The sequence below is a fragment of the Sapajus apella genome, unplaced genomic scaffold (genome assembly GCF_009761245.1).
Source record: "Sapajus apella isolate SASKATOON/1434 unplaced genomic scaffold, GSC_monkey_1.0 scaffold83, whole genome shotgun sequence".
In the NCBI taxonomy this organism is placed as follows: Eukaryota; Metazoa; Chordata; class Mammalia; order Primates; family Cebidae; genus Sapajus; species Sapajus apella.
The window spans coordinates 6331384-6352881 of NW_022437023.1; the positions used below are offsets into that span (position 1 = coordinate 6331384).

The 21498-nt window shown below is 37.4% G+C and overlaps 1 protein-coding gene and 1 non-coding gene across 2 annotated transcripts in view; one reads left to right on the forward strand and one right to left on the reverse strand.

Annotated features, from left to right (window-relative positions):
* The window catches only part of DNAH8 (dynein axonemal heavy chain 8), a 353446-nt gene that overhangs the window by 112845 nt on the left and 219103 nt on the right, over positions 1 to 21498 (forward strand). The window contains exons 26-32 of the mRNA XM_032253336.1: positions 6380 to 6576; positions 7094 to 7220; positions 9692 to 9927; positions 11108 to 11212; positions 15040 to 15153; positions 17699 to 17761; positions 20835 to 20935. Coding sequence (XP_032109227.1) covers positions 6380 to 6576; positions 7094 to 7220; positions 9692 to 9927; positions 11108 to 11212; positions 15040 to 15153; positions 17699 to 17761; positions 20835 to 20935 — 943 coding nt within the window. The remainder of the gene's footprint in view (positions 1 to 6379; positions 6577 to 7093; positions 7221 to 9691; positions 9928 to 11107; positions 11213 to 15039; positions 15154 to 17698; positions 17762 to 20834; positions 20936 to 21498) is intronic.
* LOC116533757 lies at positions 5848 to 5945 on the reverse strand. The gene has a single exon (XR_004261436.1). It is a non-coding gene; the product is annotated as a small nucleolar RNA SNORA8 (small nucleolar RNA).

A 21498-nucleotide genomic window follows, 5' to 3' on the forward strand; every position in this document is an offset into this window, starting at 1 on the left:
AATTGTCTTACTTTTAGTTTGCCATTATTCTTTATTGTCTCCCTAGTCCATTCCATATATTTTTCTATTATTGTAGCAGGTGAAACATAAAACTATAAATTGTTAGGTGCAAAAATCTTTTTGCACTTACCAACAATCCTGCAAATAAGAATTCTATTCTGAGCTGGGTGGCGCGGCTGTCGGCGTCTGGGCAGACCGCCCCTGCCTGGCCCGGCGCCCGCTACGGCTGACCCCGCTACCGCTGACCCCGCCCCAGCGCGCGGCCCGGCTCAACGCTAGTCCTCTCCCCGCCGCCCAGAACCAGCAGCCGGGCCAGACCCGCCAAGGCCATGACGCCGGCGTCGACGGCCGCTGCGACGGCCCTGGGAGCGCATGAGGTTCCCGGGTCGCTGCGGCCTTCTGCGCTCACTCCCAGAATGCAGTGCGTGGCGCGTCTTTGAAGAGAGACCATGATGGCGGCGGCGCTGGGCCTCCAGAAGTGGTTGCCCAGCTGGAGAACGCGGCTAACGTTCCGATGGCACCACCTTCCATGGTCAATAATGAACAACGCCAGCATGCAGAGCACATATTCTTATCATTTACCAAACCAAAATCATCATTTGCAGTGAGCAAGCATATTTTTGTTCTTCATGCTTTGGAAGTAACGGTTGAAGAGAGGTAAGGAAAGTTTGTGAAAACTGTGATTGGTGATTAGCTGCTACCTGCCTGAGGTGTCTTCTGATGGAAACCAATCTCTTTGTAGTGCTAGAGCAAGGTCACTCGATTAAAAAAAAAAAAAAAAAAAAAAAAGATCAGAAACTAGTAAAGTGGACTATGTCCTTTTTCAAGCTGCCACAGCCATAATGGAAGCAGTTGTTTGAGAGTGGATTATCTTGGAAAAAGGTAGCATGGAGTCTCTGTGAACATTCCTTTTCCTTTTTTGTTTTTAAGATGGGGTTTCATTATGATGGCCAGGCTGGTCTTGAACTCCTGAGCTAGGTGATCCACCCACCTTGGCCTCCCAAAGTGCTAGGATTGCAGGCGTGAGCCACCGTGCCCAGCAAACATTCCTTTTAAACCTATGTCTTACAAAGGTCCAACCTTCAAAAGTATGTTCAGGAACAGATTCTACCAGCAGTAGCAGTAATTGTAAATGGAGGATCATTAGATACATCACTACATTAGATAAGTAGTGGCAATGCCACTGTGCAAACTCAGGCCTGTTCTATTCTGACTACACTATTGAGTGAATTTTCAAGTTCAAGTAAAACTAGCAACATTGGATTGAGCATGGAATTCCATGAACTGCAAAAGAGTTTTTCAGGAAGAGGATCTTGTTAGATCTTCTTGTTAACTGTTGAAGTTCTGCAGGAGTTCAGCAGGCGGGAAAACGTCAATGCTCAGATGTCTTCAGTATTTCAACATGGAGCTTTTCTTCACAGTACATTGTAAAATCAGAGAAGATTCAGATGTGGCGTAAGATTCTCTTCAGCACCTTGCCCATTTAGCTTCTCTTCATGGACTCATCTTCCCTGATGAAGGATCACAGGTTGATTAGCACACTTCATTGAGAGGTTACTGAATACTGTCAATGGAATTGACATAGAAGATTCTGAAACTGTGGGGATCTCCAGCATTATCAGCAGCCTCATAACCATGTTCCGACAGAATGTTTTAACTGCCATTCCAAGTGAACATTTCTCCTCCTTTGTTAACTGCCTCAAACACCTCACTTGTTCTTTTGGTTGATATGCTGCATTGGAAGAAGTGCTTGATAAAGATGACATGGTATACTTGGAAGCATATGATAAATTGTTGGAGTCCTGGCTAACTTTGGTGCAAGATGACAAACATTTCCACAAAGGCTTTTTTACCCAACATGCAGTTTAAGTTTTCAATTCCTACATTCAGTGCCACCTAGCTGCTCCAGATGGCACAAGGAATTTGACTGCCAATGGTGTGGCCTCTTGTGAGGAAGAAGAAATAAGTGAACTTCAAAAGGATGAGTGAGACCAGTTTTCTGATCGACTGACCAGTGTAGGAATGCTAGGAAGAATTGCCGCAGAACACTGTATACCTCTTCTGACAAGTTTATTAGAAGAAAGAGTAACAAGCTTCATGGTCAATTACAACCCTTTGTAATCAATACTACAGATTAATCACATTTATCTGTGAGATTTTTCCTGAAAAAATACCACAGCTTCCTGAGGATCTGTTTAAAAGTCTGATGTACTCCCTAAAATTAGGAATGACATCAATGAGTTCAGAGGTTTGCCAGCCTTGCCTGAAGGCCCTGACACCATTAGCTGAACTGTGTGCAAAAGTGCAAGAAACAGACTCACCAATTTTTCTAGCAACACGGCGCTTTCTTAAGCTGGTTTTTGATATGCTGGTTTTGCAGAAGCACAACACAGAGGTGACCACTGCGGCTGGCGAAGCTTTCTACACGTTGGTGTGTTTGCACCAAGCTGAATATTCTGAACTGGTTGAAACATTATTGTCAAGTCAGCAAGGCCCAGTTATTTACCAGACATTAGCAGATGCCTTCAACAAGCTCACTGCAAGCAGCACTCCTCCTGTGCTGGATTGGAAGCAGAAGATGGTCTTCTTAAAGACCTTAGAAGAATTTATGAAAAATAAAAATAAGGAAAGGGAATGGGATTAGACAGGGGCCTAGAGAGGACTAGAATATTGGTAACATTCTATTCTTAACTTGGTGTTGAGTACATTGGAATTCATTTTTCCCTCTTCTTTAGTATACATTTATTTCTTATTTTTCTTGAGCAATGTGTTTTATGTATGTTTCTGTAAGTATATTTCAGTTACCCACACACAGACATAAATACAACTGGTGAGAAACATTAAGTTTGCCTTGCCACGGTGGCTCCCTTGTGGAGAATACCTTTTAGTTGGCAGTTAGTGGTAGGCAGGTAATAGCAGTCTACTTGGTATATTTCTGAGTTTTGAGTAAATACAGAACACCTGTTTATTAATAATAATCACCTGTTAAGAGAGAATAAAGGCATGGATTAGAATCTGCTTGGGGCTGGCCTGGAATGCGGTCAGTCCCTGAGGCTCTTAGCTCCATAGGCTGCTGGCCCCCAGGATAGACCCACTTTGCTGTTCTATCTGGGTGTCTGCCTCTCATTGCCTTCAGAACCGCCTGAGTGGGGGTCTCTCGGCCGAGCTGATGCTCAGTATACAACCTCATGGCAAACTAGGAATATGACAGATTTTCCAATAGTGGTATCTGTAAAAATATTTAGAAGTATTCCATTACCAGCAAAATGAAGAATAAAGAAGGAAGCCCACTATTATTTTTATTTGATAGTTTACTAGAGATCTTCATTATGAAATAAGAAGAAAGAGAAGAATTGAAGAGGAAGACTGAGATTGGCCTTATTTAACGATTATATATAGAAAATCCAGGAAATCTACAAAGAATTGTTAAAACCCAATGCATTCAATAATGTTTATGTATGAAAGATCAACATACAAAAACCCCAGCATTTCTGCATTTACCAATAATTCAATTAATATATAATAGAAACAGATTTTTTTGTTAGCCACAAACCGTAACATATTAAATAAATGTAAAAAAAAATTGCACAGCATTTTTGAAGAAAATATTACTGAGTGAGATAATGGAAGACAAGAATAAGTCTACATCACAAAGAAATCAATTCTTTGATTAATCTATAAATTCAATACAATTCCAAAGTCAACTTGATTTATAAATTTGATCATAAAATTATATGGAAATAAAAAGAGTTAAAAATAGCCAAGAAAAATTCGTAGTGAAGAAAAGCAAGGTAGGGGGCCCTGCCCTGTCAAATAGCAAGGAGTATTGCCAGGCTAATGAAGACAGTCTTTTAATGGTCCAAAGATAGATAACATATAGCAAAACAGGGCAAAGGGTGCAGAAACACTCATATACAGTATATGAAAATACATGATATAGGTGGATTTATGAATCAGTGGAGAAAGAATGTACTATTAATAAATGTTGCTAAGGAGTTTTTCCATATGGGAAAAACTTACAGTAGTATCTTAAGTTAGATACATATCACACCCACTATTCTATATCCTATGACATTATTCTATTTTACAACACTTATAAAACAGCAAATATATTTAAAACATCTGGATAGGGAAGGATTCTCAAGACATATGAAGCTCAAACCGTAGAAGAAAAGATGTTTAAATTGGACTTTTTTATATTTAAAGACATCTTTAAAGGACCCTTAAATTTAAAAGACCATGCTGGAATCCTTAAGAAAATGTTAGCAAACTGAATCCAGCAGTATATAAAAAGGATTGTATAGTGTGACCAAATGAGGTTTATCCCACAAAAGCAAGGTTGGTTTAACATCCTAAAGTACACCATATGGATAGAATAAAGGGCAAAAACTCATGATCATCTCAATAGACATAGAAAAAACATTTGACAAAATCCAACACCCTTTCATGATAAACATGCTCAACAATCTGGGAATAGAATGAACTTCTTCAACCTCATAAAAGGCATCACACTGAATGTTGAAAGCCTGAATTCTTTCTCCCTAAGATTAGGAACAAGTCAAGAATACTAACTCTCACCACATGTACTCACCATTATCCTGGAGGTTCTATCAAGTGGATTAGGAGAAGTGAACTAAATTGAAGATATACAGATTGGAAAGGAAAAAGTTAAACTGTCTTTATTAGCAGATGACATGATCTTGTGTATAAAAATAACCTAAGGAATCAACCCTCACCCACACACACACAAAATATTAGAACTAATTAATGAATTCAGTAAGACTGCAGGATACAAGATCAATATACAGATAACTATATTTCTAAATATTAGCAATGAACGATCTGAAAATGAAATAAAACAATTTAAAAATTCACAAAAGGAAGAATGAAATACGTTTAACAGAAGTATAAGGCCTGTACACTGGAACTGCAAAACATTGCTTAAATTTATACCATGAAGAGATACAACATGGTTATGGGTTGGAAGATCCAATATTCTAAGCTGGCAATTCTCCCCAAATTAACCTATGGATTTTATATGTAATCTCTATCAAAATCCCAGAAGGCTTTTTTGTTGTTGTTGTTGCAGAAATTGACAAGTTGATCCTAAAATCTGAATAGAGAATAGGGGAATTCAAAGGACCTTTAATGAATAATGACCAAAATATGAAAAAGAACAAAGCTGGAGGACTTACCACTCCTTGATTTTACTTATTAATTTACTTATTTATTTAGAGATGTGGTCCCACTCTGTTGCCCAGGCTGGAGTGAGGTGATGCAGTCTTGGCTCACTGCAGCCTCTGCCTTCTTGGCTGAAGCAATCCTTTCCTCTCAGCCTCCTGAGTAGATGAGACTGCAGGCACACACCACCATGCTCAGCTAATTTTTGTATTACTGTAGAGAAAGGGTTTTGCCACGTTGCCCAGGCTGGTCGCAGACTCCTGGATTCAAATGATTTGCCTGCTTCCGACTCCCGAAGTGCTGGGATTCCAGGAATAGTCAACTGTACCCAGCCAGCTGGAGTCAAAATTTATCTTTAAACGATGTATCTTCAAGTTGGCCCCCATGATTAGAATTGATGCTTAGTCCACAGTTCTCCTATCAGCCTTGCCACAATTCTTTTATTTTGGCTTCCTTTATCTCTATTTGAATATGCATATACTGATAAGAACTTTGAAATTCTCCACCAAGTATCTTTGGGATCTAATTTCTTCAACTAGTTATTTTAGGGTGATTTTTAGAGTCGGCAGATCTGCCTAGTTTTGAACTTGACACCCTAGAAAAATAAAAGCATTGGTGACTATTGAAGACTGTATCAAACTGAACAATCTAAGAAAACTACACAAATACTATATCAGTAGAAATACCAGGTTTAATAAGCAGGAAGCCAAGATGCCAGATGCTGAGTGTCTACAGCACTGACCTTTAAACACCCCAGCAGAGGTTGTCTCTTTTAATCCTCACAAGTATATCCATGAAGACTAAATACCTGGCCCAAGGTCGTTTGGGTAATAAATGTAATGTCTCTCCTTGAACCACTGTGCTATTTCTCAGGGTGGAAATTTCAACGCTTTTAACCTTTTCCTAAAGGACTTTCACATTTTGGGGGGTTTTGATCAGTGTCTTCCAGTTATCCCTTCTCAATAACAGTGCTTCTAGATTAAAGAAATCTACAGCTCAAAATCTGACACCATAGTTTAATGAGAATACATGGAGATAGCAAGAGAATAGCTCTTAATTACTCGAAATAGCTCTTAGTTACTTGGAAGGAGAGTCTTTAAGAAAATACAGTTTGAAAAAAGAATCACAAATATTAAAACTGATTATATTTAAAGTTGAATATAGAAGTTATTTATAGTTTAAAAACATCTGTTTTCAGGATCTTTTGAAGAAGTTATCCCTGCGAGGAAGCTGAAGAATTTTTACCCAGGTGTAGCGGAGCACAAGGATATTTCTAAGTTGGTCCTGCTCCTTTCCTCCTCTGTAAATTCCCTAAGAAAGGCGGCTCATGAAGCCCTGCAGGACTTTCAGAAGTACAAGACTCTCTGGACAGAGGACCGTGATGTGAAAGTGAAGGTGTCTTTCTACTACTTGTGATGTTGTTTGGGTTTTGTGTCTCTTGAGGGTGGACAAGGAGAATATCAGGGATAATGATAGGAACTCAAGAGCAGAGATCAAGAACCTATAAATACCAAGTACCTGTCACCTTCTAACTGGTGTAATTCTCACATGGAAACACTGAGGCAATTGATAATACTGATATCAGACAGATTTTGTTCAATTTCCTTAAATAATTGAGTACCAGTTATGTGCCACCACTGACTAGAGGCCAGGTATTCAAGGGTGTGTCACACTTCTGTAGACAGCTGTATTTCAGTTACAGACTCAAGGAAACTTTAGAGCTCTGACTAACCCCGCCTGGCAGACTGTGAAACTCCTCGCCTCCCAGTGGACACCCCATTTCTTACTCAGCCACTTGCCCCATTGCACAAAGTGTAAAAGTGTATGAGCAAATGCAGTTTTCTATTGTAACTATTGCAAGATTTATACTGCTAAAAAATCAAAGAAAATATTGACTGTTTTCTTACTGCAGGAATTTTTGGCTAACAATCCCTCTCTGACTGAAATCAGATCAGAAATTCTACACTATGCTACTTTTGAACAGGAGATTGATGAGTTGAAGCCTGTCATTGTTGTAGGAGCACTTGAATTACATACAGGTATTTAAAAAGTATTTATTATGTAAAGTATCTGCATTTCCACATGAAGTGTTACTTTATTTAGCAAGCAGTTATTAAGCTATCTTGGTATAATAAGATTATACCAAAATATAATAATTATAAAATATACCAAGGTATAATAATAGTATTATACCAAGATATATTATACTATTATTACACCATTAAAAGTAACAGCAAAAACTGCAGTTACTTTTGCACCAACCTAATATAAATGTTAGATGGTTCTGAGCCATTGATAGTCTTTGTATGCACATACATAGACACACTACACAGGCCAGTTCCTCCGCTGGCAGTCAAACAACTAAAACTATAGGTGAAATTCTCTTGTAGCTTACAGTGAGGAGGGGCTTGTAAACATGAGGTGGGAATCAAACAGTTTGAAGTCTGCCAAGAAGTTGATCCATTTGGGATTAAAGTATCAAAGGATGATGAGACAATCATCAATGTTTGAAATACAAAGATGATGTTATTGCTTGCTATAGTGACAGAGAGCTCTATTGGTCAGGCACAGTGTCCTTGACAGGGCAGACTGCTGGTCTCATACAGGGTGTCTGGAGAGCATGGAGTTGAAGGACTGTGCGTGTAGACAGGTTGACATAGCTGTAGAAAGGTGCTTACTCAGGTGAGACTGTTGTAGGCTGGTAGGCTGGTTGGCACTCAGTGGTGGGTTTATTGGAGTAAGTCTTTCTTGACTAGTTGACATTCAGAGGAAAGGGCCTGGCACTGATTAGGTTGCACAGGTATGAGAACTGATGTTGAGTTGGTCTATGGTTTGGGTTTAAAGCTGGTTATGGCGGCTCATTATTGCCATGGTTCCATAACAATCAGTCTTATCCCAAGTTTGTGGAAAGATTTTATTCTCAGATAATATTTGAATGAGCTATTTTACATCCACTATCTACCTTAAGTAGATTTTCAGGTCCGTTAACAAGAAGTTAGTGTAACTGTGGCTCTTGAATTTGACCACTTGGGTTACTTGACATCTTTAACCTCTGTTTCCTCTGCTGATGACAATGACAGTATCCACCTCATGAAATGCTTTATATGAGATGCTTAGCATAGTACCTGGCACATGATTGATGTTGAATAAATATTAAATATTATTATTATATCTACCAAGGAAGTACTTGCGATTCTCTGAGGAAGAATCACAAGTACCAAATAATCACAAGTACTTGAGGGGGATTAGTTAGCTGGAAATCAGAAACTATGCATCAGTGGCAATAATTACAAGAAATTCTGTAGTGTTTTGGAAACTGTACTCTATTATTTTTCAAAAGTTCATGTTTGTCTCCTCATAATGGTTAGCACTATGATCCACAATATAAAAAGCAACTGTAGTATACTGATCCAGTGGGCTGGGGTGCTTGCTTTTGGAGAGAGGTATCTAAAAATGAAGAGATGACAGTAGTTACAAAGAAAGGGGAGGGTGGGCTGAATCCGTAAGACCTGAGGAAAAGAGACCCCGCAGGGGACCTCATGAGATATGGTCTCACAGCCTCAATCACCAGGCTGGCTGCATGGTTGTTCTCAGGCCACACTTTCTTTTCAGCTCCACAGGCCTCTAGGTTTAATGGTTGGAAGGTAAGAGTGAAACAGCCATGTTTCAAGTTTGGCAGAGTTTGGGAGTGGAGGGGTACCGAGAGGAAAAAGGGGAAGGATTGATAAGGCAGAGCTGACTAGTTAGAGCTGTTTTGTTTTCAAGAAACAGAAACACATTTGAGCTATGTTAAGGGAGAGAAAATTTATCTCAGAATCCAAGGTGCAACTGGGCCTTCAGAATGGACCCGAAGCAGGACAGTGTAGGAAACTGAGAAAGTTCTTTCTCTCTGCTTCTCGTTTCTTCTTCCCTCTGTGCATGAGTTTTTCTGCTTCCCAGACTACTTGGCTCCTCCTCAAGGCTCATTTCTCACTCTCAAGAAAGGACTCTGATTGGTCCATAATAGAGGTCATGTTGGCCAGGGACAACTGGCCAGGTCCAGGGTCCAGGGTCAGGGTACACAGATACCCTGACCATGTGGATGATGTGGGGAGTAGAAAAAAGAAACCTATAAAGTCATGGCTCGACAGACAAAACAATAGATTTCACTCCACCTCATGGGTCCCTACAGAAAAATGCAGGAATGAATGAGGGCTGCTAATGGGATGGTCAGAAGAAGTGCAAAGGTCACACAGAACAGTGATAGAACTGATTTTAGAAATGCTCCCCCATGGACTGTGGTGTCGAACTCATGCACATCTCCATGGGGATACATGCTCTGTGGGGACAGGAATTAAGTCTTCAAAATCTAGTAACCTTATAACACATGTAATTCAGACTAACCACATTTCAAGTGTCCAAAAGCCACATGTGGTTAGTGACTCCTGAACTTGACAGAGCAGTTATAGATGCCCTTATAGTTTCAGAATGACAGTTATATTCTAATTTAATCTCTTCTTGTCTTCACCAGAGCCCATGAAATTGGCCTTATCTATTGAGGCTAAGGCATGGAAGATGTTACTCTGTCGATATTTGAATGAGGAATACAAAAAGAAAATGTCAGACATGATAGCATTTATTAATGAATACTTGAAAAAGTTGTCTAGACCTATTCGTGATTTAGATGATGTCAGATTTGCAATGGAAGCCTTGTCTTGCATACGTGATAATGAAATTCAAATGGACATGACTTTGGGACCAATTGAAGTAAGAAATGATTGCATTCTTTTTCTTGGAATTCTTCAAAAAAAAAAAAAAAAGAAATAGAGACATGCTAAGAAAGTGATTCTTTAACATATTCCTTCATCTTTTATGTGGCACAGTCTGCCTGTTTCTCCTCTCTGATGTTGATGTCTTTGGGAGAATTTTGGCCATTATCAACAGTGAACACTATACAAAAGACACTGTTGTAATACAAAGGAATATTAATATATTTATTATGCTATACTGAGGTAGTCGTGTTTAATTTTTGATACTGGCACCAACGTTTTATGGAAAGTAATAATTGCCCCTTGTCATGTCAATCCCAACATGTTAGGCAAGTTCACAGACTTTGGGGATCAGAACTTGAACAACCTTGGTGAGGCTATTATTTTGTCTATTACTAATGTTTAGAATGTTTTAGAACTAATATTATTTAGAATTTCTGATACATTATGATAAAAATTAGGCTTTTGATTCTTTTTATTATTGTTTTGTTTTCTATAAACAATGTACCGTCTCATTGCCTGCAATATCTGGGTAATTGACACCACCACTGCCTCCTTACAGTGCCCAATATTTATGACTATTTTATGCTTTCTTGAACCCATTGGGAGTTTATACTCTTTGCTAGCTAATGAACTTTATACTTTTATTGACTTAAAAATCTTGGTATTTGGGGATTTTGGATGCTGGCCAGCCAGTATTCAAGATATAATAGATTATCATATCATTTTTTTCTCTTGGCTGCAGAAGCTTAATACTTTGTTTTTGGTGAAAATAATTACTGGTTATCCCTTGGATCATTCAAGTTTCTTTTCTCTGAAGTATCTCCCACATCATTTCATTCCGTTCCTTGTATAGTCAGCCCCTGTTTTAATACAGTCTGAGAAATTATCTTATGTTGTGTTGACACAAGGTCAAGGAGGAAAAAGAGAGACATATACATCTCCATCAGAATCACCTAGGTGCTTATTAAATGCAGATTTCAGAGCCTGTGATCTAGAGTTAGTATCTGGAAGTCAGAATCTAAAGGTGCTTTTTATACACTTTTAATTTTGGAAACCACTCTTCTAGAACATGCTGTCTTCTTCTAAGACATAAGAATGTGTTTCTAGAAGGCATCTAAATCATTTGGCAATGGCTTTCCTTTGTGATATTTCTAAACTCCACCTTCATTCTGCAGGAAGCCTATGCTATTTTAAACAGATTTGAAGTTGAAGTAACCAAAGAAGAATCAGAAGCAGTTGATACCTTAAGATATTCTTTCAACAAATTGCAGAGCAAAGCTGTAAGTACGAATTTAGTTACTTTATTTTTTTAAGTCACTATCTCCAGAAAAAAAGTATTTTATACCTTTTTAAAGCTTAATATACAGTCATGTGCCAGTTAACAACATTTCAGTCAACAACAGACTGCATATACGATGGTGGTCTCATGAGATTATGATACTGTGTTTTTACTGACCCTTTTCTATGTTTAGATACACAAATGCTTACCATTGTCTAGAACTGCCTTCAGTATTCAGTACAGGAACATGCTGTACAGGTTTATAGCCTAGGAGCAATAGGCCATACCATATAGCCTAGGGGTGCAGTAGGCTATCCCATCTATGTTTGTGTAAGTGCACACCATGATGTTCACACAATGACAAAATCACCTAATGACACGTTTCTCAACCTATCCCCATAATTAAGCAATGCAAAACTATAAATTATTTTAATGGTTTTATTGAGATAGAATACACATACCATAAAGTTTACTATTTTAAATTATACAATTCAGTGTTTTTTAGTATATTCACATAGTTGCATAACCACCATCATTATCTAATTTTAAAACATTGTCACCCCTGCAAAAAGAAACCCTATGCCCATTAGCAATCACTCTTGATTCTACTTCTTGCCCCAGCCCTGGCAACCACTAATCTGCTTTCTGTTTCTGTGAATTTTCCTTTTCTGGACATTTAATGTAGACTAAATCATACAATATATGATCTTTTGTAACTTGATTCTTTCACTTACATAATTTTTCAAAGTGATTCATGTTGTCCATGTGCCGGGACTTCATTTTCCTAATGCCTAATGAGATAGAGCATGTTTTCATGTGGCCATTTTATTGGTGATTTGTATATCTTATTTGGAGAAACATGAATTTAAATCCTTTGCTTAATTTTAAAAAGAAATTTTGTTGTCTTTTTATTTTTGAGTTGTAAGAATTCTTTATATATTATGGATACAAGTTTCTTATCAGATATATGATTTGTAAATGTTTTCACCTTTTCTGTGGGTTATCTTTTTACTTTATTGATGGTGTCTTTTGATGCACAAAGTTTTTACTTTGATGAAGTATAGTTCATCTCGTTGTTGTTGGTGGTGGTGTTTTTGGTATGTTATCTGGGAAACCATTGTCCAATCTAGAATTATGAAAATTTATTCCCATGCTTTCTTATGAGAGTTTTATAACTTTAGTACTTACCTTTTGGTTTCTGATACATTTTGAGTTAATTTGTGCATATGGTGTAAGTATGAAGTCCAACTTCATACAAAAGCATGTAGATAATTCAATTGCCTCAACATTGTTTACTGAAAAAACTATCCTTTCACCAACAAATTGTCTTGGTAGCCTTGCTGAAAATCAATTGATCATAGACATAAGGCTTTATTTCAGACTCTCAGTTCTATTCTTTTTATCTATATGTCTATCCTTATGCCAGTACCACATTGTCTTGATTATGGTAGTTTTGTGCTAACATAAAATTTACCATCTTAACCATTTCAGTAGTGTTAAGTATATTCACATTGTTTTACAACCACTCTCCAGAACTTGCAAAAATCTTGCGAAACTGAAACTCTGTTTAGACAACAACTCTCCATTAAACAACAACTCTCCATTTTCCCCTCCCATTTCTAGGTTGCCTGTTCACTCTGCTGATTGTGTCTTTATAGTCCTTATAGTCCTTTTTTTTATTTCTGTTAGGCTGGTAGTGATGTCCCCTTTTTCATTTCTAATTTTAGCAATTTGCATCTTCTCTCCTTTATTCTTGATTAGTTTATATTAGTCAATTTTGTCAGTCTTTTCAAATAAAAAACTTTTGGTTTATTGATTTTCTCTATTGTTTTTCTATTTTCTTTACCAATTTTTTTGTGCTCTAGTTTTTATCATTTCTTTTCTTCTTTTTGCTCTGGGTTTAATTTGTTCTTCGTTTAGTTTGTTGAGGTTACTAATTTGAGATTTTTTTCTTTTACTATAGAACCTGATAGCTATACATTTCTATAAGCATTTTTGAAGTTGATAAACATTTAGACACCAAAAGTTAGACATTAAAAATGAACTCCACAAGGGATGACCTATATTATTTAATTATGCTGAATTTTATTGAATATTAATTAAATTGGTTATTGGCTTTAACGTTTCTTGTTTATGAAAATACTTGTCACTTATACTGAAGCAAGACACAACAGCAAGGAGGCACAAAACTGAAGTTGAGGTCACAGCTTGTGATTGCAGCTCTACCACCAGTCAATTGGATGATTTTACACAATTTAATAACATTTGTTTTTCAATTTCTTCTTGGGGTCATTTAGTAAGGCTAATTTTTTTATGTATCTGTGAGTTTCACTTGAAGTAATGTATATAAAATACTTTTTGTAAAGAAATAAACTCATGTTTATTTAACTTCATATCCAATATTAACTAATAGCTTATTTTGAAAAAATGCTTGCTGGTTAGTCAGACTAGTGAGTCTTAGAAAAGAAATAGGAAATCTCACTGAGGTTTAGTGAAACCCAATTTTCTGCTGTTATTCAATGGAAAAGATTCATGGCTGAACATGGTGGCTCACACCTGTAATCTCAGCACTTTGAGAGGCTGAGATAGGTGGATCACCTGAGCCCAGGAGTTCAAGACCAGCCTGGGCAACATGACAAAACCTTATCTCTACAAAAAATACAAAAATTGGCTGGACATGGCAGCACACACCTGTACTTCTGGTTACTTGGGAGGCTGTGGTGAGAGGATCACTTGAGCCCAGTCAGTTGAGATTGCAGTGAGCTGAGATTGCACCACTGGCGCTCCAGTCTCTCTGGTCTGGACGACAGAGTAAGACCCTATCTCTAAAAAAGGATTCACTTAGGCTGTTCCTTTGTCTTTTTAATGGCTAATGTTAAACCCACTAACCTATCCTTTAGTAGAGACAGACTGTCCTATTCTATAATCACCATTAAACTTGAGGTAGTTTATGTTCCAATCTAAAGATAGCTGCTCTTCTTGAGAGCAGTTGAGAGCAATTAAGAACAGGGGCTTTGGAACTACACAGCCAGGTTTTGAAACTTGACTTTGATACTGGTGCTGGGACTTTGGGGAAGTTACCTAGCCATTCTCTGCCTTAGTTTTCTCACCTATAAAATGGATATCATATTAGCATAGTACAATTTTCTGCATAGGGTTGTTATGAAGATTAAAAGAGTTAACATATGTAAAGAGCATGGGAGATGGCAAGCATTATTTAAGTGCTGGCTATTATTGTTGAAGGTTTAAGCAGAGGCTTTTAAGACCATTGTGTGGGGTATTCGTTATTTTTTTAATACTTAGAATAATGTCACTTTCTTTTAGGAAATAACTTCAACCACTGCAAGCATGTGAACTTATTAGAGATTGCTAATCCCAGATCTTGGCCTGGCCCCACAGACAACATGTGACCCAGGCTGTTCAATAACAGTAACTCTTTCCCAGGCCACACTGATGGCCTGAATTGGATCAACCAGAAGCAGTTACAGAAAAAATGACTTTGCCCCTTGAGTCACAGACTAGAATGATTTGAATCTCCTATATTGAATTCGGGGCCTGAATTCTCGTGGTAGAAAATGTAACATAGTTGTTGGAAGGCTGTGAGAAACTATAAACACCTAATACCAGGATATTATGCCATTGATTTTGCATTCTCACTAACTCTTAGAGGTACATTTGGGTTGTTAATATATTTTATTACACGCAAACAGAGACTTCCTTGTTCATACAGAATATCTGTGAGATAAGGAACTTGTTGGAATAGAATTGTAATTTTTGTTTTTAATATGTTACTTTCAGTCTGAGCTTGAATATTTGTTTTTATTCAAGGTTTCTGTACAAGATGACCTAGTTCAAGTGCAGCCAAAGTTTAAAAGTAATCTACTTGAGGCTGTGGAAGTTTTTCGTGAGGACGTGATAAACTTTGCAAATGAATATGAGTTGGTAATTTTTTTCTTGCTGTATGCTAAAATGTTCTGTGATGTGTATATATGAAATGAAAGTGATGAACCCTGAGAAATAGATATGTTGCATGTAAGTGGCTATATTTGCATATTTGCAGCTATCAGAAAAAGGGGTTAGCTAATCCTTTAAACCAGGGATGTCCAATCTTTTGGCTTCCCTGGCCATATTGGAAGAAAAAGAATTGTTCTGGGCCACATGTAAAACACCCTAACACTAACAATAGCTGATTAGCTGTAAAAAATTGCAGAAAAATCTCATATTGTTTTAACAAAGTTTATGAATTTGACCGGGCGCGGTGGCTCACGCCTGTAATCCCAGTACTTTGGGAGGCCGAGGCGGGCAGATCTCAAGGTCAAGAGATCGAGACCATCCTGGCCAATATGGTGAAACCCTGTCTTTACTAAAAATACAAAAATTAGCTGGGCATAGTGGCGCGTGCCTGTAGTCCCAGCTACTCGGGAGACTGAGGCAGGAGAATTGCTTGAACCCGGAGGCGGAGGTTGCAGTGAGCCAAGATTGCACCACTGCACTCCAGCTTGGTGCCTGGCGATGGAGTGAGACTCTGTCTCAAAAGAGAAAGTTTATGAATTTGTTTTGGGCTGCATTCAAAGCTGACCTGGGCTTCATCTGGCCTGTGGGCTGTGAGTTGGACAAGCTTGGTTTAAGCAAATTTTAAAGAGAAACAAAGCAGATTTTGCTGTTAAAAGGAGAAACAACTTTGGAGACTGTAGAAGGAAGAAATGGTCTGATTTTTTCCTTTCTTGGGGCCTGAATTCTCATGTTAGAAAATGTAATATAGTTGTTGGAAGGCTGCGAGAAACTATAAATGCCTAATACCAGGATATTAGGCCATTGATTTTGCATTCTCACTAACTCTTAGAGAACCAAAAAGATCCCTAAGAATAAATAATAGATGTCATACTGGGTCAGTCTTGTACACAACTCAACCTGGTATTCTGACTAATAATATTGACCTTGAAATTAAACTCAAAACTGAATATGTTCCCCTGAAATATTCTTTCTTTTAGTGGTCACAGTGGATCTGTATTCATAAGATGATTTAAGTCCTTGGTGCTACTTATATAATGCTTTTTTAAACAACATGTACTAAACATATCTGCTGATTTGCCAGCTCATTCTATTGCTAAAGTAAATTTAAAATGGAGACCAGGTCTAAAGAATCCCTGAGCAGACACAGCCAGTCACTTACATAATACATTTTTTTTAACGTGTACTAAATATATCTGTTGATATGTCCCCTCATTCTATTGTTAAAGTACATTTAAAAGGAAGACCAGGTCTGAAGAATCCCTGAACAGACACAGCCAGCCAGGCATCTTAAGTTATCTCACCCTTGCACAATTTGCAGACATAAGCAAATCTGAATGCTATTTCTTATAAATGCCTGTATTAAGAACAGCCCAACTAATCAGAAACAGCAAACAAAACTGTAATTATATAACTGGGGACTTTCCAGCAGGACAGACCAAAGAAGACAACTTTATAACTGAAACCAATCAAACATTTTCTTTATATTACTTCTGTGCTTACTCTGTAAAAGCCTTCTGCAGTGGAGATCCTAAACCAATTCTAGTTTGGAATGACTCAATTTATGAATTGCTGTGTGCTCAGATAAACCTAAAAAAAATTACTGTGCCTCAGTTTACCTTTTAAACACTATTATATTGGGAACCTGGTCTATTATTTATTATATCCATCATATCATATTTGACCATATTATAATAAACATAATATTATTTATTATATCCATCATATCATAAATGGATATTTATTATATCCATCATATCATCATAACATAACTAAGTACATGTTAATGTACTTAGTAGCATTCATTTTTCCATTGGGAATAGCTCCTGTTATTTTAATTTGTGACTACATAGAATATTATTTTATTCCTTTTCTTATTTTGGAGACTGTTTTTGGGGATTATTTTGCAACTGTGTTCTGGTTCATAGCCACCAGAGACTGCTTTCTGCTTCTTCCAAATATCCAACTTACGTGTGTCCTTTTTTCCATATTGGGCTGAACAATTGGTAAAAGGAGGCCGTTCTCAGAACTCTATATCAGTTATTCTAATGCACCACCACAGCATCATCATTTGTAATCATAAATGAAATTTGGCAGAGCCCTTGTGGTACACACTCCATGCCGAATGTAATTTTGTCACATTTTTTATTAACTGTGTCAAGGTCCTTTAAAAATAAATGGAAGATGGAGTGATGAAAATGTTCTAAATGATTGTGGTCATGGTTGCACAACTCTGTGAATGTACTAAAAATCATTGACTTGTACACTTTAAATGAATAAATTGTATGGTATGTGAATTCCATCTCAATAAAGCTGTTAGAAAGAAACAAATGAAAGCTTCAAGTACAGGACAAAATTAGATCATTTAAATTAAAAACAATGCTTGTTTATTTAAATGGAGATAATAGATAAACCCAACAAACTGACAAATACATATGATTAAGAATGAAAATGGAGATTATATTTTTCCTTACAGGAAGGACCCATGGTTCCAAATATACCACCCCAAGAAGCTAGCAACAGGCTACAGATATTTCAGGTGAAACTACATTTTTTTTGGTTACATTGACAATGTGTAATTTTAAAAAATGATTTTAGGGAAAGATGTATATTTTACTTTACAATAGAAAAGTTTGTGTTTCAAGTACATTAGACCTTAACCGCATTCTAATCTGCTAAATGGTACAATTGACTCCTCTGTAGGCCTCCATGCTCCTCTCCACAGAATAGCTCTCTGCATTTTTAGAGAATAAGACTGATTTTGAACTTAAGTATATAACTTATTTTAGTTCTAAGCATCTCATTTGATATGTAAAGTAATTAAATATCATAGTATAGTAACATTTATCAAAATAATATTTTAAATTTTGGCAAATATTTTCCCCGCTTTTCCTCTGTATTCATTATTTTGTCTTCCTTTTGCATCCATTGCTTTAAACTTCCCCACTTCTTTGCCCTATCTTCTCTGCCTGTTCAATACTCACTGGATCAGGCCAACCATACACCATCTTTTTCTACACTCAGATTGCTGAGCGCATCTAGAGAAAAATCACACATCCACATGGATTAATACTTTGCAAATTCATGGATTCCTATGTACACTTGCTCCTCAGGAGCATCAGGCAGTTCTGTTCTTTGCTCCTGCTCTTTTTCCTGTTTCCTGGTGTTGCTGAATATGGTGGTTACGTTCTCTTTATGTCCTCCTTCTCATGTGCATTCTTAATAATTAAAAAAAATGATCAGATGCCTACTATATGGCTTGCTCAGGAGAAATTTGATTAAGAAGTTGTTCTTACCTCTAAGCTGCTAGAATCTAATAGCGAGATAGCAAGCTAGAGAGATAATTGCAAGTATGATGAGAGCTGTGACCTACGTATGTGAAGTCATGTAATGGAAACTGGTGTAAGGGGCTCCCAATCCAGATGGGCTATTGGGGCAGATGGAGAAGGCTTCCTGAAAGAGGAAGAATCTAAACTGTATTTTGAAAGACTAATTAGAGTTAGCCAGGGGAAGGAGGGGAGAAAGCAAGTTAGGCAGAATTTGCAACTCATGCCAAGGCCCAACAGAGAGGAAACTAGTAGGGTGATTTGGGGAGATGTAATGAGTGTAGTGTAAGGTAGTGCACCTTTGGGATGCAGGACCAAAGAGGATAGTGATGAGGAATGAGGCAACAGAGTGGGCAGCGAGCACAAGTGGAGGGCCCGGTAGGCTATAAGAAGCCTGCATCCTATCTTGAGGGTTGAAGGGTTCAAAGCAGGGAGTGATATGATTCTACTTGAATTTTTAGAATAGTTGTGTTTTTAAAAGATTTTAGTGTTATCAGTGTGAAGACTGATTTGGAGGTGATCAAACTGAGAGCAGTTTTGGTAGTACAAGCAAGAAATTGCAAAGATTGAGACCAAGCAAGTGACACCTGTAGAATGAAGCAAACTGGATGGATCATGAGTTTCTTAAAGAGGCAGAATTGACAGGCCTGAAACCTGGTTTGAGGGAAAAAGTCCAAGATTTCCAACTTGGTCATCTAGACAAAGGTAGAGCTATTTATCGAAGTAGGGACTGTGGTAGGAAGAGTGGCTTTGGGATTTGTTTGAGCAGCTGTCTTCAAATTTACAGAGAAAATTTGGAGTATGTGATATAAACCAATTGATGAGTCAGCAACTGGGACATCATGTGCCAAGCTTTTACCCAGGGGTGTGGCTGCTTCATTGAAAAGACAATGTAGGGCACATCTTTTGCCTTTCTGTACCTTCCATTCTGCCTGTGCCTTGGGGTGTGAGCCAAACAGGCTGTTTGCCATGTACTTTGTTGGATATGTGACTTTAGGTCAGATTTGTAGACACAACACTTTTCAAAAGCAGGTGTACTCCAACCCCCTAAAAAAAAAAAAAAAAAAAGCAGGTGCCAAAGTCTGGATCTGTGGAGGTAGAGGTGCCTTACATTGGGCCCTGGGTCCTGGCGGTGCTCTCTCATGTAAATTTAGACGCGTTTTGAGGAGTTCTTGGGCACCCTGCTGGCCTGTTAACAAAGCTGATGCTTTGTTCCTGTTCAGCTAATGCTGTGGGTTTTTTAATATTACTTGGAACCTGAAGGAAAAAAGGGATGAGTGATTGGCATCTATCAGTAATCTTTACACATAGATAAGATTTTAAACACTGTTGTTTTAAGGCATTCTAACTTTGACATTGTTATTTCTCCTTCCCTAGTGTTTACATAGTCCCATGGACTCTTCATTCAGTACATTTATCAAGTAATCACCATGCCAACCACCAAGGAATACACGAAGTACAAAATCTGGCCCTTGCCCTCTAGGAACTAAGAGTTCATTTGAGTTCCCCCAGTATTTTCGTGCCTTCGTGATCTGGGTCCTGTAAAATATAGTCATGGATATGTCAGATCTGTATTTTTGTCTAAGCCTTGTGAGCTCTGATGCTGGATATTCTCCAGGGCTGGGGTTTTAGGGTTCTATGGATATGCTGTACCACTTATACAGAGAGCTCATATGTCATCACAGATGGGTTACTGCTGTTGGCACTTGTGTTTTGAACATTGCTGATATTTAGCATCCCAAATATAGGATATTCAAATTCCAGTTCAAAAGGAAGAAGTAAAAGACATGAGCATTAACTTTGCTGATTTAAGTTGTTAGAATTATTTCAAATGGTGTTAAAATTGCGTCTTCTTTTTTATAGACCCTTCATTGCATGTTGAGGAAATAGGTCCGAATGGATTAGACTAACACTTTGCTCATTTGAACCCTGTAGGATAGAGATGGCTAGTCTAAATTAGTGAAAAATCCTGAATTGTAGAGTTTTTAAAAAGCAACTTTATTACTTTTAGAAGTACTTATGGCAACTCAAAATATAGGCCTTCTGGAGAAGAAGAAATAATTTTATATAACATGAATGCTTTTAGAATGCTTGAAAGCTAACTCTCCTAAGTGTTTAACTTTCCTCTGATAGCTTGGTATCAGTATAAATTTGCTTCACAAATCCTTATTTTATAGATATTACTTAATAAACCTCAGCCTTGCATTTATCCCAATTATAATAAATTCTACTTTAATTCTACTGAATTAATTATATGTTAGTACAATTTAAAAACCTTTGTTACAGGCCAATTTCGATGATCTGTGGAGGAAATTTGTTACATATTCATCTGGTGAACAGCTTTTTGGATTGCCTGTGACTGACTATGAAGTTTTACACAAAACCAGGTGAGTTCAGAAAATAGGCAAGTATTACAAGCAAGTAATTAAATACTACGTATTAGAATCATGTCACCATCAAATCCTTTATCATGCAAAAAATACCATGGCTTGGAGCACAACTGAATATTTTCCTTATTCCAGATATTCCTAACAAATTGGACATACAGTCTCCTATACAAAAGAAATGTTCCAGAGGAGTAGAAAATATGTTGCTAAAATTTTGAGCATGCATGGTTTATATTTTGCCTATGCTTTGCTTTTGACTATTTTTGCATAGTGTCAGTGATTATGCAGAAGCACTGCAATTTTGAATAACTTTTGTTTATTTAGAGGAATAACCCTCCTGGATCCTTTTGCCTTCTTACTCCATTTATGGTAAAATGCTCTTCCCTATTGGGTAGTCATAGAATTTATTGAGATTGAAGGCCAAATAACCTAATTGATTATAAACCACAGATATAAACAAGTATATTTCAATCGAATTTTAGAACTTTAGAATATTCTCAAATAATTTAAAATATAACTTTCCTTAAAAGCAGCAATACAGTGAGCTCATTAGAGTCTTGGTT